This window comes from Primulina huaijiensis, chromosome 1 (assembly GCF_012295235.1).
Source record: "Primulina huaijiensis isolate GDHJ02 chromosome 1, ASM1229523v2, whole genome shotgun sequence".
Lineage (NCBI taxonomy): Eukaryota > Viridiplantae > Streptophyta > Magnoliopsida > Lamiales > Gesneriaceae > Primulina > Primulina huaijiensis.
In genome coordinates, this window is record NC_133306.1 from 6,714,734 (window position 1) to 6,735,156 (window position 20,423).

At 36.7% G+C, this 20,423-nt stretch overlaps 1 protein-coding gene across 3 annotated transcripts; it reads right to left on the reverse strand.

The window, feature by feature from the left end:
• Positions 1-3,563, reverse strand: LOC140980589 (F-box protein CPR1-like). Of its 3 annotated transcripts, XM_073446518.1 has the most exons (4): positions 2,369-3,562; positions 1,817-1,917; positions 245-415; positions 1-196 (listed from the first exon to the last, which is right to left on the reverse strand). In XM_073446518.1, exons 1-2 carry the CDS (start codon positions 3,463-3,465, stop codon positions 1,878-1,880), a joined length of 1,137 nt encoding a protein of 378 aa, XP_073302619.1. In that variant the 5' UTR covers positions 3,466-3,562; the 3' UTR covers positions 1-196; positions 245-415; positions 1,817-1,877. The 3 variants fall into 3 exon arrangements, with proteins under 3 accessions (XP_073302619.1, XP_073302627.1, XP_073302609.1); XM_073446526.1 differs by having other exon boundaries at positions 1-415; positions 1,826-1,917; positions 2,369-3,563; XM_073446508.1 differs by having other exon boundaries at positions 1-415.
• Positions 3,564-20,423: the final 16,860 nt, after the last annotated feature.

Sequence of the window (20,423 nt, forward strand, 5' to 3'; positions counted from 1 at the left end):
TAAATGAACTACAATCTTTAGTTAAATTAGCATATCTTTGTTCATCATATGCCAAACAAACAAAATGGTTTAATGATGTTGTCAAATAAAATCCATGACCCAAACAAAGCTCAAATCTCTTCCCCTTAAACCAAAAGTATAAAATTATAAACAAAGTAATTGATACTATGATAAACGATTGCCAGTCGAACTTGCACTGCACATAAGTTGATAAAAAGAACAGTAAACGATTTACAAGTTTTACATGCAGATGTTAACCTGAATTGATTCCGTCGATCTCCTACTATCATGTCAACAACTCTGCATGGAGAGCTGAGGCTTAGTCATCACGAACGTTGAATTTGACAGAAGTAACGAGTGAGCTTTACAAGTAATCTTCAACTTAAATCAAAATGGAAGCATACTTCCATCAATGCTGAAAAGTGATGCAGGAAACAGTAAGTTATTGAAGAAGATCTCCCGACAATTATATCAATGCCAAAGAAATAATGACGAAGGCCATGGATATGTTGGAATACTTTTATTTAACCAAGTTTACGAAATGAAGCAAGTTTCTCCTACAAAGAACTTTAGTTAAGAAAAAAGGGAAGAATATTCTCGAACCAACCTTTAATAAATGCCGGAAAGAAAAAACGAAGCATTCCTTAGTTTCTCGCTTAGTTTTAATAAATATTCAAATAAAAGGTAATTAATGTTATGGCGCAGAAAATCTCTCCTTCTGAATAAAAAATTTCTCCACTTCACATTGATGAGCAACAATTAGGTAGATTAATTCAAGTTCAAACTTTGCAAGCAAATTGACGGTCAAGATAAAATATTTCAAGTAATGCATCGTAATAACTTACACTCAAGAAATGCTAAAATTTGTTAAGAATGAGATTTGAACTTGACTCAACTACAAAAACTGATTTAAGGGGAAAGATTGTCAATGTCCATATATACAACTCCCAATGACTTTTTCAACCGATGTGAGACATTTCACACACCCCTCACGCACATGAATAAACAACCGGAAGGTGAAGTTTATGTTATCGGGTTACCCATAGGGCAGTCCAATACATAATCTTGGGTCTATGCTCTGATACCACGTTAAACTTGAGACTTGAACATAATTCAACCACAAAAACTAGCACAAATGGGTGGGGGGAGATTGTGTCCAATACATAACCTCGGGTCTATGCTCTGATACCATGTTAAACTTGAGACTTGAACCTAACTCAATTACAAAAGCAAATTCAAGGGAGGGGAGGAGATTATCAAGTTCATGTATACAACTCTCATGTACTTGACCAGCAATGTGGGACATTAACAAAATTATAACAAAAAATTAAGTCACTCTCATATTAATAAGCAGTCTTGCACAAACAATAGCAATTACTCAAATGTATGGAATAAATCCTTTATGTGGGACAGCTTGATGGAGATATTGGAATATTTGCTTTTACACAAAACAAAACAAAAAAAAAAAACCCTTCCCTTGTGCTTTGAAAAAAATGAAGGCAACCTACTTGACCCCGTGAAAACTAATTAAGGTGATGTGATGAATCAGAAGCTCTTCATTCAGACCAATGACTATTAACATCATTTCGCTCCTAGCACAGTAAAACGACTTCAGCATTTAAATTAAAACATGAGGGTGCGGGTGCTACTTTAAATCCCATACAATCAACGCTTGGTCTAGGGACCAGAAGTGACCATCTTCTCTCAACTTGAAAAATCCTCAAATTTCTAGTGTAATTTTTGTCAAATTATAATCTACAGAAAAAATGGCCCCCGCTAGCAACAAATAACAGTTGGGAAAAAATGGTTATCATACCTGTTTTACCTCATCAAAGTGTTGTGCTTTCAACATTTGTTTCTTTGAGTTCTGTTACCCGTCAAAGCGTCAAATTGAATCCCACCGACAAGAAATCATCCCTTAGAATAATAGAAACCAGGAGTAAGTTTAAGATCCGGTTTGATAAAATCAAATCTATGATAAAAAGATTGATCATTTGCACGTCAAATATTCTTGGATTAAGTTATTTTACAAAGCATTGCAGTCCAAATATTATGGTGATGACCTGATCGTTATATATCATATGAAAAGCCTGCCAGACAAACTACCATCAAGAAGTAACCAGAGATAAAAGAGCAACGGATAAAACCCGCATAAATATAAACTAGTTCTTGATTAACTAGCTGATACGAAGTATGCAAACGAGTCAACATGACAAGAAAACATTACAAAGTCAATTATCTATCAATAGCTGCAAGTATCTCGAGAAATATAATACTATTCACGGTTGACTTACTAAAATACCAGTCAAACGGCGGACAAAACTGATACAAAGGGACAAAATAACAGTCACGTTCTCAATTAATTCACCTTTTATTCATCGTCTCTTTTCCCTTCTTCTCTCTATCCTGTTTCTTGACTTCATTAGGGGCTCCAACAGAAACAAGGCTCTCAACACAGTCTACAGCATAAAAAACAAATGGGATACCATCTACATGAACTTGTTCAACAGTTTTCTTTCTCAAATCATACCAAACAAGTTTTTCATCATCAAAATTCAACAGAACCTTGTTCCCATCCCTCGAATAGACCAGCGGTTTCACTAACTCACGCGACCTAATTGTTAACAGCTTGCTCCAAGATTCCTCCACCCCATACTCCATCACCCAAATAACCACCCGAGACCTGTTCGTACAAATCAAACCCAGATACCCTCCAACCACAGTCAAATTCAACTCGAAATTCCTGATCCTGTTACCCTTTGGTAGCATCACCTCGTAATGCTTCTCAGTTTCAACAGAGAAGGCCATGATTTGAACGGGATGAATGTTTTCATAAGTATACACCAGTGTGTGAAACGACCCATTCACATGCGCGCGCGAGTTCCCCCCTATGAGTGGTAGTGAATAAGGAAAATCCTCGATTTTTTTCCACGAATTGGATTTCAAGCCATAAATCTCGGTCCCTCTACGGATGGGAAAATGGGTACTTTGGTCCCTAAATTCCAAGACCTTCAAAACTTTATAATCATCATTTTTTGAATCGTAGCCAAACCCATGCGAAACCATTACATAATAATCCGAACCAGGCGGGTACTCCAAAGAACTACCGGGTAAAACCCTGTAACTTCCCGAAAAGGGGTTCCACAAAACAGGGGGCTCGCTCATCACAAGAACCAAACCATAGCAGGAATTGGTGACACCATCGACGGTCTTGTAAGAAAAGGGGGGTTTAATCACGCGCGCCTTGTCAAGGGGCCCCAAATCAATGGAATAGAGGTCAAGACCACCGAGAATGAGATGATGGTTCGAGTTCGAAATTAAAGACTGGCGCAAATGCGATTTGACAAATTTTTCGCTGTCAATCAGAAAACACCATGATTTCGCGACGGAGCGAAACCGCTTCAGAGATTTGACGGGGAGACGTCTGAGGATGTCCTCAATGAGATCAAGCGGGAGAATCGGCATCACTTTGGAGCTGCTGCTTTCTCACTGAGCTTTTAGGGTTCACAAATGGACGAAATTTTGTGCTGATGGTGATGATTAAGGGGGGATGGATGTACCGGAAACTTCTCTAAATCTTGCTTACGTAATAAATAACTAAAAGATTTTTTTTTCCTTTTTTATCGTCAAAATTTATGAGAAATCTTCCCATGAATTTTTACAGTTTTTAATGTCGCTATGAATTTATCATTTTTTTTTATTCATACTCTCTCGATTAATGTTTCCATAGATAAAATAATTTAATTTTTCTAAGCTGGTTCGGAGCCATACGAGAAAAACTCGAAATAGACCAGGTTTTCGGACTAATTTTTGGGTTCGGATATTTTTTTGAATTCTCCAAATAGTTCGGTGCAGGTATGGAGATCCCGAACCTGTCTCGAAAAAAAAAGTTCAGATTCAAGAAATTCTATCCCACCCCATTCCATTTTTGAAGCGATGATGATGATTTGATCTCTACGGATTCGGAAATCCCTGAACTTGAAAGAAACAAATATGAGAGGGGTGATACAATTTGGGACTAGAGACGAAGATATGGATAGTTTGTCAAATTGCCATACCAACTTCTATTACAAGTAGGGATGAACATGATTTTGGTTAAATCGAATTAACCGACCGAATCGAGTCAATTCGAAAATTCGGTTCGGTTATTTCAGAAATTCGATTTTCAAATTAAAAAAATGAGTTATATCAGTTAATTCGGTTCGGTTACGGTTTTAAAAATTCTGAAATCGCTTAACCGAATTAACCGATATAATAAATACTATTATTTAATAAATATTTATTATTTATCAATTTTTATATATATTTAAATTTTTAATTTTAAAATCAACCCTAATTCTAATCTAATTCTAAACGGCTTGGCTTTCTCGTTCTCACTTCTCTATTATCCACTCTTGACTTCATCCGCCGCCCACCCATCTCTCGTCACCGGTCGAGACGCCGCCCACCCATGTTATGTTATTTTATGAAAAACATGTATTGTGTTCAAACAAAACTTATACATTTGTGATGTGTGTGATTTTATGTTTTTATGTATTTATGTAGATTGTAGTGTTCAAGAAAAATTAATGTATAATTAAAGTTAAATCACAAATTTTTTGTAAAGCTAATCGGTTAATTTGGTCGGTATTTTAATTCGGTTCGGTTTTCATCAGTTATGAAAATTAATTCGGTCAGTTCAGTTATAGATTAATATTTTGGTTCGGTTATGACTAATTCGATTTGGTCGGTAACCGAACCGACCGAATGCTCAGCCCTAATTACATGTTTTTCTCAACTTACCAACGTGCTAGTACTTATTATTTAAGTTAATTATTTTATTATTTGTTTATTGTTTATCGGGCGTCAAATTAGGTGGCGGCAATAATTAATCTTCAAAACAATTCAAATTCAATTTTAATTTACCAATCTTATCTTACACAAGAAATTGATGATCCATAATTAGTGTTGTTTCAACTATTCGAATTCGCTACCGAAAAAATAAACGTAAATTCAATTCAATTCAGGGAATACAGGTCAAATTGGACCGACGAAAAACGAGACTAGGAAGTATAAACGACATATTTATTGAGTGTGGTTTTTAAAATGCAGTTTTAAACGAAATATACAAGCTCTCTTTAATGTTTTGGCATGATTGACTAAACAAAACAACTTTGGTAAAAACTTGTGTGAGATGGTTTCATGGGTCGTATTTTGTGAGACATATCTCTTATTTGGGTCATTCTTGAAAAAATATTACTTTTTATGCTAAGAGTATTACTTTTTATTGTGAACCATGAAAAATATTAACTTTTATGCTAAGAGTATTACTTTTTATTGTGAATATCGGTAAGATTGACCTGTTTTATATATAAAGATTCGTGAGATCGTCTCACAAGAGACCTACTCAAACACCTTTGGTTATTTTTGTAAGAGAAATAGAGGCAAAATCAAACTATATATTTTGAAATTTTTATTTTTTTATGTTTTTAATAAGATTTTCCATTAAAAAACAGCATGTTTCTAGTGTTTTATTTTATGAAGATTGATAATCTTCTTAATTTTTTTTAAAATAAAACGTATCAATCAAGATGAATTCTTGGTACCGAATCCCAAAATCAATGAGAAATTTTTGAGATTGTCTACCCTCCGAAATCTTGACCTCCTTTGTGTGCATAATTTTGCATCGAGGAATGCCATATATTTATTGATGTCGAAATCCATTATCTGATTATATGAATCACAAAAATTTTTGTGAGACGGTCTGATATGTCAATTTTCTGAAACAAATATCTTATTTGGGTCATCCATGAAAAAATATTATTTTTTTATGAAAAACATTACTTATTATCGTAAATATAAACATAGTTGACATGAGTCGATAATGAATTCTACAAAATCTCTCCTAAATCCCAAGGTTATTCACGCAATTCAGGGGTAAATATAATTTTTTTATGCGACAAAAAATACTAGTAATCTGGTGACAGCATAATGGCATAATTCCACTATAAATGCCCAACCAAATTAACCATGCAAGCAAGGGCAGAACCACGTTTTCGGTCACTTGGGCTGTAGCCCGGGTGCTCATTTTTTTTAAAAATTTTTTTATGCATTAATTTTGTGCCAATTTGAGATTATATCATAAAATCCCACATGATGAGTCTGAAACTTGAACACATGTCATCAGTGAGAAAATGATATCCTCTTCTTCCTATCATTTGCTGCATTTTGTCGTTGAAAAATGTGTTAAAGTAGCTGTCTGGCAAACCAACTTTTGGCTCCGTTTTATTAACTCTGATGTAAAACAATCTTTATTTTCATAATATTTTACGATTTTATTCGATTATGACATTACACTTTATCTAAATACCCATGCAAGCTGCATAGCTTGCATAGATAAAGTCCTTGAATATACAATATGTACCATGAGGTCTGCGTCGCAACGTAAGATCATAGAACTCATTAGGAAGTGTACCGTATATTCTAAACAGGTTCCTAATCGAATCTGCCGCCTAAAACAAGGATAAAGGTCGCTCGAGCTCGAGACTACCATCTATGATTAAACGCCATGTTTCATTGGCAAGGGCATGAAGATGTCCATTCACACAGATGGGTGATCATAAGATGAACCACTGAACAACCCTCCCTCGGACTATCCAAGTGGTTCTCACTTATCGAGTGGAATAGTCCGCAGTTATGGTTATACAACATTAATCTTTTGACCCGAGACAATGATGGGGCTATACGTACTAGCTTGTACTTTGATCTGTTACCGACTCCATTGAGGGCCATCAGGTGGCGAGGTTGGGTGTAATTTCGAAATACGTAGGATCAAATGTATTGTAGTCGGGGATTCACCGTTCGTCTATGGGTGAAGATATCCTATGTGATCTGACGAGTTAATAGTGTAAGGAGTCTCTGGCCAGAGCAAGAAGTGTGCTTTAGGGAAAGATGTTTTCCTAGTTGCACATATCATGCCACTATTAGTACTCAAAGATAAATCGCATCGTTATCGAATTCATAAGCAACTCTCGATATACCAATGGTTGTAGATTCGATCGGGATATATGTGTTGAAGGGACCGTGCTGTACGCTAACCATGACTAAAGGTTCTTGCAGGCACTATCAATGATACCTAGGCGATCATGGGGCGATGCTACTAGACGCTCTTATCATGATCCGATGGGTGCAATCAGAAATGAGTTCTGACATTCTTGATCAAGGAGTTGATGAAAAGAATGAGGTTAACTAGGGTAAACCGAATAAGAATAAATGTTATTCTGAATCACATGGAGATGTGAACCCACAGCTAGTTATATCCCTGAACCATTGAGGGTGGTCACACAAGTATCGGATTCTGTGTTCCCGTTGAGATAGTCAAATTTCAAGGAGTTGGAATTTGGCGAATGTAGTTTGATGGAGATCAAACAGGAAGCTTATAAAAGAGTTTATGAGCTGATTCCATAGGATGGAAGAAATAGAAGTTAGCATGATTGCTAAATAAGGAAGGAGAATGAAACTGTATGTTTTGTGAAGGAGTTCACTAAAACTAAAAACTAGCAGCTGCCCAATATGGTAAATGAAAATTTTGAATTTTCATTATATGAACAAGATTTGTATCTTTGGTACATCAGCGCTCTCGGATCGTTGATCGGGGTTATAATGAGTTCAGAATCATTTTTTTGTGAATTTAGAATTTACTAATTAAATGATTGTGCTAGTAGTGGTGACTACTAACATGCACAAATTTTCATATATGTTCTAAAATAGTCTAGAATTAAATTAATCTAGGAGTTAATTTACAAATTAAATAATGACTATTTAATTTATTTAATGTACATATAAATGATATATTTAATATGATGATATAAAATATGTGTATATGATATTATTATATCATGTATTATTAAATGTTGAAAAATATATTATATATTAATTATATGCGAGTTTAAATATAATAAAATTATTAGAGTCCTTGCGTACTCATTAAGGAAATTGAATTTCCTGTTTTTCATCAGAGGGTGGTGAAAATGTCAAAATAGTGGAAGACAATTCGTAAAAAAATAGTACATATTTTACGTCTTAAAAAATATTTTATAATAGTCAGTAACTTTTATTCTGTTTCCATATCAGTATATTTATGATTCGTCACGTAATTCATTTCAATTATTAAAACAAGCTAACCGAACACTAATTTTCAAAATTGGCTGGGAAAATTGTTCTAAATTCGGAGAAAATAGCATACACACTAATATCAGTCTTGCTGAACTGACAAAGCATGAAAGATGGTGGGACCATAGTACACAAGAAAAAGTGTAGTACACTCGCTTCTATGTCAAATGAACTGTAGAGACAGTTTGAGGAAATGTTGAATGTTGTTGACATTCGAATGCACATGCAAGAATTGCATGGTGCATGAAACTCGCATAATGATGCACACCACTTTCAAAGAGCTCATGAATACACACATACAAGAGGGGCTCTGGCCCATTAGCATTGTGTACATATCATTGGGTCTATTGAGAAGGTGGTAGGCCTTGAATTTGACAAAGCCTGATAAGTCAGAACATGCTTGCTTCACTGCAAGAAGTCTGGACATAAGAAATCATTTGGGCCAGAAATGTTTTGGCAATAATAAGTGAGTGTCCAAATAAACACGATTTCAACAACGATAAATAAAAGAAAACAAGATAGTCTAAACCAAACATAATTGTGGCACGCTAGGCTAGGAAATATTTTCGAAAGAAGAATGCACAAGTTAGTGGGAGAGGACGTGTTTGACTCGTCAGACATAAACTCTCTGGAGACACGTGAGTCCTGTCTGAAAGAAAAAAATGGCCAAGGCCCCTTTCCTAGGGAAAATGGGTCGTGCACATGATCTATTGGATTTGATCCATACAGATGTGTGTGGCCCGCTAAGTGTTAGCACGAAATTTGGTCATTCCTACTTCATTATCTTTACCGATGACCATTCGAGGTTTGGATATGTGTATTTAATGAAATACAAGTCTGAAGTCTTTGAAAATTTCAAATAATTTAGAACAGAAGTAGAGAAACAGTTAAGAAATAGTATTAAAAGACTACAATTAGATCAAGATGGAGAATACTTGAGTATAGAGTTTCAAGATTACCTTAAAGAGAATGAGATTCTCTCACAGTGGACTATGCCTGCCACACCCCAGTTGAATGGTGTGTCAGAATGTCGTAATCGGACATTGATTGATGTACATGGTCCGATCTATGATGGAATTCATTGAATTGCCGCCATCTCTTTGGGAATATGCTCTTGAAATAAGCGGCAAGGTTGTTGAATCAAGTTCATACAAAAGCACTGGATAAAATTCCATATGAGATATGAATGGAAAGCCGGCCAAATATTCTTACCTAAGAATATCACTACAAAAAAAAGGCATACGACAACGGTTTTTAACCGTTGTCGATAGGTCTTTTAAAACCGTTGTGGAAGCCCTTGTGGTTAAATGGTGCGCTCAAAGACAACGGTTTTTATCCGTTGTTGTAGCTACAATTTGCGACGGTTTTTCAATTTGCGACGGTTTTTCAAAAATCGTAGCAAATAAATTTAGCGACGGATTTGTGTAAAACCGTCGCTAATTAGCGACGAAGTATGCAAACCCGTCGCTAATTAGCGACGGTTAGTTCATGAGTTCCGTCGCTATATTTAGCGACAGTTAGTTCATAATTTCCGTCGGTAATATTTTTAGTAAAATAAAAAAATTTACTTTTAATAATGTAATAAATCTAAAAAAAACTTGTAATTTGAATAGACTAACAATATTCATGATCTTAACTAAAACTTAAAAATTTATCAAAAAATAAAACAAAAAAATTTACCCTAAATCGAAACTAAAATCGTGTAAGAAGAAAAATTTTAAGTGTTGTGAAGTGGTGTGTGTTATAATGGACCGAATGTGCGGGTATTTATAGACAGTTTGCGACGGTTTTTGTTTAAACCGTCGCTACTAGCGACAGTTTAACCAAGAACCGTCGCATTTTTAAAATTTGCGACAGTTTTGTTTATAACAGTTGCTATATTTAGCGACGATTTTGCTAAAACTGTCGCTAAAATAAGCGACGATTTTAAAAAACGGTCGCTAATTTAAAATATGCGACAGATTTAAGTTAAACAGTCGCTAAATATAGCAACGGATTATATACCGTCGCTAAATGTAGCGACGGGTTTAAGCAAAAGCCGTCGCTATTTTTAAATTAGCGACGGTGTTTTAAAACCGTCGCTAATTTTAGCGACGGTTTAGGCAAAACCGTCTCTAAATACGTTGTAAATCACACCATTCGACAACGGAAAACCGTCGTCGATTGTCTAAAAAAACACGCTATTAGAAACAGTTCTATAAACCGTTGTCTTTGACCCTAAAAAACGCTCAAAGACAACGGTTTTAAGGAACCGTTGTCATTGACCCTATAAACCGTTGTCTTTGACCCCCAAAAGACAACGATTTTTATAAAACCGTTGTCTTTTGCTTATAAAACACACCTACGACAACGGTTTTCACTAAAATCGTTGTTAAAAGGCATACGAAAACGGTTTTAGTAAAAACCGTTGTCGTAGTTGTGTTATTGATTTTAATTTTTCTTGTAGTGTATGGAGATGCCCTGCTTACGTGAAATAGGCAGTGAGAGACAAATTGGATAGTGGAGTGAATTTGTGCTACTTTGTAGGATATCCAAATTACTCTATTGGATATTATTTCTATTATCCCAGTGAAACAAATATGTTTGTTTCAAGGAATGCCACTTTCTTAGAGATGGAGTTTCTATTGGATAGAAAAGGCGGGATAATAGAACTTGATGAGATTCGAGAACCACCTACTTCACAAATAGCAGAACCAACTCCCCAACAGCCAATCAAAGAAATACAAGCTCTTAGAATATCCGAAAGGATCTCAAGGCTGCCTAATAGGTTGAGCCTGCTTCTTGAAGAGGGCCAAGGTGAGCTCATTCCTGGATGTGATCCAAGAAATTTCAAAGAAGCATTTTCTGATGCCAATTCATCAAATTGCTCGAAGCCATGCAGTCCGAGATGGACTCCATGTATTCGAACCAAGGGTGGTCCTTAGTAGATCCACCCGAGGGAATTTTTCCCATAGTATGCAAATGGATTTACAAGAGGAAACTTGGAGCGGATGGGAAGATGATGAACTTCAAAGCTACAATGGTAGCAAAATGATATACTCAAAGGCAAGGTATTGACTATGAGAAAACCTTTTCTCCAGTCACAATGTTCGAATCCATTAAGATACTGCTTGCCATAACAGCATGGTATGACTATGAAATATAACAGATGGATGTGAAGACAACGTTCCTTAATGGCAGTATTAAGGAAGAGATTTACATGTCTTAACCTGAAGGATTCACATCAGTATGAAGTGAGCATAAAGTATGCAAACTTCAGAAATCCATTTATTGACTCAAACAGACATCAAGGAGCAAGAACCTCAGATTTGACAACACTATCAAAGAGTATGATTTTGCCAAAAATCCTGAGGAACCTTGTGTGTACAAGAAGGTTAGTGAGAATGCAGTGACATTCCTAGTGCTTTATGTTGATGAAATACTACTCATTTGGAATGATGTAGGGATGTTGCATCGACTAAAATATTGTTAGCTGGTAAGTTCTCCATGAAGGATATGGGTGAAGCATCAAATGTATTGAGAATACAGATCTATAAGGATAGATCAAAGAGGATGCTAGAGCTCACCCAATCCATATTTATCGATACCATACATAGGAGATTTTCTATAGAGGAGTCCAGGAGAGGATATCTCTCAATGTCTCATTGTGTGACTCTATCCAAGTCTATGTGCCCTAAGACTGATGAAGAGGTAGAAACCATGAGCCGCATTCCATATGCGTCTGCCATAGGCAGTATTATGTATGGTATGATATCTACTCGACCTGATATTGCATACGCACTGAGTGTTGCAAGCGATATCAGTCGAATCCATGTCCACTGCATTGGAAAGTAGTGAAGGACTTGATAAGAACTAAGGATTTGTTCTTTGCATACAGGAGTGGAGAACTAAAATTAGAAGGCTACGCTGATTCTAGTTTCCAATCAGATGTGGATGATTCGAAATCGACCCCTGGATTTGTATTCAAGCTCAATGGTGGTGTTGTGCTGTCTCTTGGAAGAGTTCCAAGCAAGACACTACAGCAGATTCAACCACTGAGGCCGAATACATAGCTGCATCGGCTGCAGAAAGGAGGATGTTTGGATGAGGAATTTCATCCAAGAGTTGGGTGTCATTCCTCAAACAGTTAATCCAGTCCCGGTCTACTGTGACAACACCGGTGCCGTTGCGCAAGCAAAGGAAACGAGGTCTCATCTGCGATCCAAACATACACTGAGGAAGTTCCATATAATTCGGGAGATTGTGGGAAGATGAGATATATCGGTAGAGAGAGTCACCTCCGTAGATAACGTTGTTGATCCACTGACGAAGCCCCTGCCAGGACCATTGTTTGAGAAGCATCGCGAAGCAATGGGTCTAAGGTCTATGGGTAGTTGGCTATAGGGCAAGTGAGAGATTGTAAGAGTAGGTGCCTAGCAAGCCAACTTGTGGCTCCGGTTTTATTGACTCTGATATAAAACAATCTTTATTTTAATAAGATTTTACGATTTTATTCGATTATAGCATTATACTTTATCTATATACCATTGCAAGATGCATATATAATGTCCTTGAATATATAATAGGTACCATGAGGTCTGCGTCGCAACGTAAGATCATGGAGCTCATTAGGAAGTGTACCGTATATTCTAAACAGGTTTTTAGTCAAATCAGCCGTCTAAAACAAGGATAAAGGTTGCTCGAGCTCGAGACTAGCATCTGTGATGTAAACACCATGTTTCATTGGTAAGGACATGGAGATGTCCATTCACATAGATGGGTGATCATATGATGATCCACTGAACAATCTTCCCTCGGACTATCCAAGTGGTTCTCACTTATCGAGTGGAATAGTCCACAGTTATGGTTGTACACCATTAGTCTTTTGACCCTTGACAATGTAGGGCTATACGTACTAGCATGTACTTTGATCCGTTTACCGACTCCATTGAGGGTCATAAGGTGGCGACGTTGCGTGTAGTTTCAAAATACGTAGGAGCAAATGCATTGTAGTCGGGGATTCGCCGTTCGCCTATGGGTGAAGATATCCTATGTGATATGATGAGTTAATAGTGCAAGGAGTGTCTGGTAAGAGCAAAAAGTGTGCTTTAGGGAAAGGTGTTTTCCTAGTTGCACATACCATGCCGCTATTAGTACTCAAAGATAAATCACATCGTTATCGAATTCATATGCAACTCTCGATATACCAATGGTTGTAGATTCGATCGGGATATATGTGTTGAAGAGATCGTCCTGTACGCTAACCATGACTAAAAGTTCTTGCAGGCACTATCAGTGTGATACCTAGAGGATCATGGAGCGATGATACTAGACGCTCTTATCATGACTCGATGGGTGCAATCAGAAATGAGTTCTGACATTCTTGATCAAGGAATTGATGAAAAAAATGTGGTTAACTAGGGTAAACCGAATAAGAATAAATGTTATTCTGAATCACATGGAGATGTGAACCCACGACTAGCTGTATCCTGAACCATTGAGGGTCACACAAGTATCAGATTCTGTGTTCCCGTTGAGATAGTCAAATTTCAAGGAGTTGGAATTTGACGAATGTAGTTTGATGAAGATCAAACAGGAAGCTTGTAAAGGAGTTTATGAGCTGATTTCATAAGGCGGAAGAAATTGAAGTTAGCATGATTGCTAAATAAAGAAGGAGAGTGGAACTGTCTGTTTTGTGAAGGAGTTCACTAAAACTGAAAACTGGCAGCTGCCCAATATGGTAAATGAAAATTTAGATCTTCGAAATTTTCAATTTTCATTATATGAACAAGATTTGTATCCTTGGTACATCGACGCTCTCGGATCGTCGATCAGGGTTATAATGAGTTCGGAATAATTTTTTTTTGTAAATTTTGAATTTATTAATTAAATGATTGTGCTAGTAGTGGTGACTACTAACATGTACAAATTCTCATATATGTTCTAGAGGAGTCTAGAATTGAATTAACCAAAGAGTTAATTTATAAATTAAATAATGGTTATTTAATTTATTTAATATACATATATGTGTATATATTTTATATTATGATATAAAATATGTATATATGATATTATTATATCATGTATATATTATTAAAAGTTGATAAATACATTATATATTAATTATATGAGAGTTTAAATATAATGAAATTATTAGAGTCCTTGTGGGAGAGGGACTCATAATTAGATTATGAGTCTAACTCTACATATACACCACTAGGACTCATAATACATACCATATAATTTTGCACACAAAATACACTACAAAGCTTTTCTCTCCTCCATCAATTGAAGTCACGGCCATGATTGAGATAAAGCAAATCCAGTCATACAATTAATTTGGGATTAATGATTTGATTAGCTTGGATAATATTGATTATGAATCAATTAATTTCCCACTTCGAAAAAATCTCTCGGCCATGACAAGACTTGGTAAAGAATTATTTTCGGCCTTTTTTGTTCTTCCACTGCCGCGCCGCCGTCGCTGCACCGTCTTCGGACTTTGGAAATTCGGAGACTACAATCTCAACACACAAATCTCTTGTGATTTCTAGTGTAATACAAGCGAGGAAAATATTCTCTGATCGTGGACCTAATTAGACGATCAAATGAAGAACGTTCGAAGGGATTTATAAGAAGGACTATATCCGTCTAAATACCGGAATAGTTTGGAGTTCAAGCGTTAAGAACACAAAGGTAAAATTCTTAGAACATCCTATGAATGGTTTTGAACACACGACACCCAAGCAAAAATTTTTAAACTTCCGCTGCGTCTTGGGTGCGAGAACACGATGTCCTAACAAAATGCTCTTTCATCAGCCAATTGAAAGCCATTCACGGTCGAATATGTGTACTTTGATCTCCAGGATCACATAAATGGCTTCTGGTTCGGCCTATGGACCTCTCTATGGTACATGCGGATGGAAAAACTCTATAAAAAACCCCTCATAGTAATACATGAAGTCTCCGTACGTACACCATCGGAAACAGTCCGACAACAACCATGTGTAGCCTAGACCTAGACGACTCCAATTGTCCGGATATATTTACAATCATGGCTCTATCGTTGCATGCAAGTAGCAATTAACTGAAAAAACATCACAATCCATTAATACGGTTCTCAAATCACCATTTTTCCTTCTCATTTCAGCTTTCATGGCTGCCTCATACCAACTCGGTGTCTCAGCCGCATTAAGTGGCTAGGTGACCAAGACTCTCGACACCTCCTCCTTCGCCATTTCTCCGGAGGTCCAAGTAGACAAGGTACCAGCAGCTGAGGCCTCAGGTCCACTGCTGCCTGGCCTTCGCGTTTTGGACAAAAATGACCTGACAGCGATACAACTTGCCAAATTTACCATTGATGAGCATAACAAAGAAGCCAAAGATGCATTGAAATTTTCAGGAATATTTTAAAAGATATAAAATAATACGAGAATATTTTATTATATTTCATTAACCAAGTATGAATATAATATACGCGTTTTCAGCATCCTTTATGACACAATTGGAGATTTAATAATAATTACTAGTTGGCTATCAATATACAGTAGAGAAAATCAAGGAGAGATTATGGGAGGAGGATTTGCATCGGATATTGATTTTCTTTTATCATGCCCCCTCGAGATGGAGTTCAGTGAGAAGAGTCTAATCTTTTCATGAAGAAGTTGAAACAGAGCACTAGGAAGAGGTTTTGTTAGTGCATCAACAAGTTGATCGGTGGAGGAGACATGAAGAACTCAGAGAAGGCCACTTTGAACCTATTCACGGATAAAGTGATAATCAAATGCAACATGCTTCATCTGAAAATGGAACAAAGGTTCATTGCATCAACATTGTCACAGTAGATCACGGGTTGTTGTGGAAAAAGTGCACCACTAGCAGAGAACATATCCATCTAAATGGGCGAATGATGTGGAGTCGGGCGATCCACTATTTTGGCGAGTCACGAAAACTAACAACTAAATCTACGTACCTATTTTATATGAAGTGGTAGTCCGATTTGGAGAGCCTACCCAAATCTGTGAAAGATTTGGTGGGTCGTGAACTTGTCATTCCAACTCCCCTATTTTATAAGATGACACGATTAGGTCATTCTCACATCTCTACTTGTAAATTGATTGCTTAACTTTTTATGAAGCCCAAATGTAATTTGGCTTGTGGAATAAACGCAACTCAGGTATAGATGATAATTAGTTGGGTTTGGGTAGGATTTCATATCCTCCGTCTCCATCCTCATTTATTATATTCATCCACAATCTCATTCTCGTTAAGTATTCAATTTCATCTACATCTTCATACCCATCAGAGAATTGGATATTCATACCATACTCAAATATTCTATTACCATGTATAATTGTATTTTCTCAAATTTGAATTATTTCGAGTAAACTATGAATATTTACTAAATTGTTGAGAGCAATAAGGAAAAATAATTAAATATAAAAATTAACAAATTAACCATTATAGAAGAAATAACAAAATATTATAAACAATTTTTTTTAACATCATTATCCTACAACAATAACATTAACTCTATACTAATAATTTTCTTCATTCCGCCTAACTAATATCATTGATAGGCTCGTAATAGTTTGTATTTTTGTTATCATATTTCATATTGTTTTTAACTTCCGACATGCTTAATTGATACACTTTTGTGTTATTTTGTTGTAGAGGGAAATTTTATGGTCTTGGAGCGAATTTGAGCTAAAAAAGTGATTTTTATCACATTTGAAGTTTTTAAGATAAAGCTGTGAAAGAAATGTTAGCTGCCGTTGTTTTTGCGTTGAAGATATGGAGACATTATTTTTACGGCGAGAAATGTCAGATATTCACTGATCACAAGAGTCTCAAGTACTTCTTCAGGTAGAAAGAGCTGAACATGAGACAAAGACGGTGGTTGGAGTTGGTAAAAGACTACGATTGTGAAATTAGCTACCATCCAGGGAAAGCTAATGTTGTGGTAGATGCTTTGAGAAGGAGAGTAGCAATCGTAGCACAGCTGTAAGCGCAGAGATCTCTTCAGTCAGAGATTCAGAGTTTTGGCCTAGAAGTTTATCCTAAGGGCAGAGCTCCCAAGTTGTCTAATCTGACAATCAAGTCTTCTTTGTTAGACCAAATCCGTAGAGGTAAGCCTTCAGATGAACAATTACAGAAATGAAGATTGAAGGATGAAGCCAAGGGCAGTATACTTTACGCAGTATCCGATGGTATTGTGAGGTACAAAGGAAGGATGTGTGTGCCTAATGTTGATTCGATCAGAGATGATATTTTGACAGAGGCACATACATCTCTGTATTCCATACATCCAGGGGTACCAAGATGTACAAGGACTTACAGATGCTGTATTGGTGGCCAGGGATGAAGCGGAACATCCGCTGATTTGTATCCGAATGCCTCACATGTCAGCAATTAAAAGTAGAGCATCAGAGTCCAGCAGGGATGCTTAAGCCGCTCCATATTCCCGAATGGAAATGGGAGAATATCACCATGGATTTCATTGTTGGATTGCCGAGGTCAGTCAGGGGATCTAATGCCATTTGTCTTATATTGGATCGACTTACTAAATCGGCACACTTCTTACCGGTGAAGACGACTTTCTCCATGACTCAGTATGCAGAGCTCTATATCCGGGAGATAGTCCGATTGCACGGGATCCCAGTTTCTATTGTGTCTGACAGGGACCCGAGATTCACATCGTCCTTTTAGAAGACTTTACATGCAGCTATGGGGATGAAGTTTCTATTCAGTACGGAATTCCACCCTCAGACAGATGACCTGTCTGAGCGAGTGATTCAGATATTGGAAGATTTGTTGCGAGTATGTGTGATCGATTTTCATGGGAATTGGGAATCGAAACTACCCCTAATGGAGTTTACCTACAACAACAATTTTCAATCATCTATAGGTATGGCTCCCTACGAAGTACTGTATGGAAGGAAGTGTAGATCGCCGATTCATTGGGATGAAGTCGGTGAGAGATCAGAACTTGGCCCATAAATTATTCAGCAGACTGCAGATGTGGTGGTCAAGACCCGAGACAAGATGAAGACCGGCCAGAGTCGCCAAAAGAGTTATGCTGATAAGAGAAGAATGGATCTCGAATTTGCCGCAGGAGATCACGTATTCGTGAAGATAGCACCCACGAAGGGTGTTATGAGGTTTGGGAACAAAGGCAAGCTGAGTCCGAGATTCATTGGGCCATTCGAAATTCTTGACAGAGTTGGGACACTTGCTTATCGTGTAGCTCTGCTGTCGAATTTGGCCGGATTACACAATGTATTCTTTTGATGCTGAGGAAGTATATGGCGAATCCTTTGCATGTCTTGAGTTTTGAGCCGTTGCAGCTTGCTCCAGATCTGTCATATGAAGAAAGACCTGTCCGAATTCTAGACAAACAGGAGCGGAGACTACGGAACAAAGTGACCAAGTTGGTCAAAATCTAGTGGCTGCATCAATCAGTGGAGGAGGCCACTTGGGAGGCCGAAGCAGATATGAAAAGTCACTACCCAAAGTTGTTTGGTAAGAGTTGATTTCGAGGATGAAATTTATTTAAGTCGGGGAGGAATTATAGAGCCCAAAATCAGTACACGTAAACCCATACATTTATTAAATTGTTAAATTATTTATTTAATTTTAAAATGATTTTTTTTACGATGCATGATTTATGATTTGCATTATTTTAAATTATTACATGTTTATTTGATGCACTTAAAACGTTTTCTTCAGTTTTATGTTTTAGGCGAATATTCGATGCGGGGTCGAGAAAAGAGACCGGTGACGATTTAGGCGATTTTTTTATTTATGTGGTATATTATTTCAAGTCAAGAAAATTAGTATTTTAAATGATTTATGAGATTTTAAGCATTTTGAAAGCCTAATTTAATTTATTAGGTGATTTTAAGATTTTAAGCTTTTCAAATACTAATTTGAATATTGAGAGATTTTAATCTTGAAAATTTGGTAGTTAATTATTTGTATTAAATATTTGAGTGAGATTAAATAATTAGATTATTATTATTTTATCACTAATTATTTAACTAAGCATTTTTTTAGCCCCTAATTAGTTAATTAAGCAAAATTTTTACCTAATCAAATCCACACTCATGCACACACACAACACACACACGTGTTGCAAATTTGAAGGAAAGCTAGGGTTCTTGAGTTTCTCTTTCAGCAGCCACCATCTCAACCCTTTTTGCTTACAAATTTCTGGAGATTTACGCCCTATTTCGAGCAAGAATCGTGTAGTAAGCGTCTTTCAGTCATCTCCCGTAATCCACCGCGTCGGTATTCTTTATCTTCGTGCATTTTAACGCAAAAGCATGTATATTCTTTTATTTTTTGCATCGATCTTGTCATAGTAAATATTTGGATGCATATTATGTGTAAAAATTTATTTATGTTATGCAAAGTTTGAGCAACGATGTTGAAACAATTTTTGAAACGGTTTTTAGATCTCAAAAACCGAATCTGCTGTCATTTCGAATCCTGCAAATTTTCGACCGGTTTTCTAGAAAAACTTTCAAAATATAAAATGTAGTACTTTTTGATATCTTCAATTTGACAATTTCGTAATTTTCGGACAAGAGGCGAATGAGTTATGATTTATCTCGTGTGACTGCTCAAATTGTTGTAAAATGTATTCTTTTGTTTCATGAGGATTTTGGTTTCAGGCTTCGTTGGAACTGGGCGACGCTCGAGCGGTAAGATTTTATCGCCCGAGCACCAGGCTTTCTGTACGGACGCACATATATATAGGGAAAAAATGTTTTAGTATGCGCAGCAGTCGTCCAAGCGAGGTCCAACGAAGCCCTCAACGTTATATAAGTATGTTCGACGTGCAAAAGAAAATATTTTATGTTTTTCAGGTATGATAATTGTCTTGTGACCAATTATGAACGGGTTTGAAAGCCGGAGAACGTGTCCGAGGACCTCTTCACCCCAATAAAGCATGACCGGGTTTTGATCAGGATTGGGAAGCAGTAAAGCATGACCAGTGACCAATCCACCCGGTAAAGCATGACCCGGGATCTTATATGTATGTGGGAGTGGACGTTCGGTCGAAAGGCTGTGATGATCCCTGCCAGCCCAGTACTGTGGTTTAATCTGATCAGGCGCATTATGTTATGGGTCACTTGCTTTGAAACATATTTCTACGCAAAATGATGATAATTATGCATGTTGAAGTATGTATGATGCATCACGTTTATGAAATGATGGCACATCTATGCTTACGTAAGTATGTTTATGTAAGTATGTTAAGAGTTTAAGTATGTATGAGCTACTTTAAA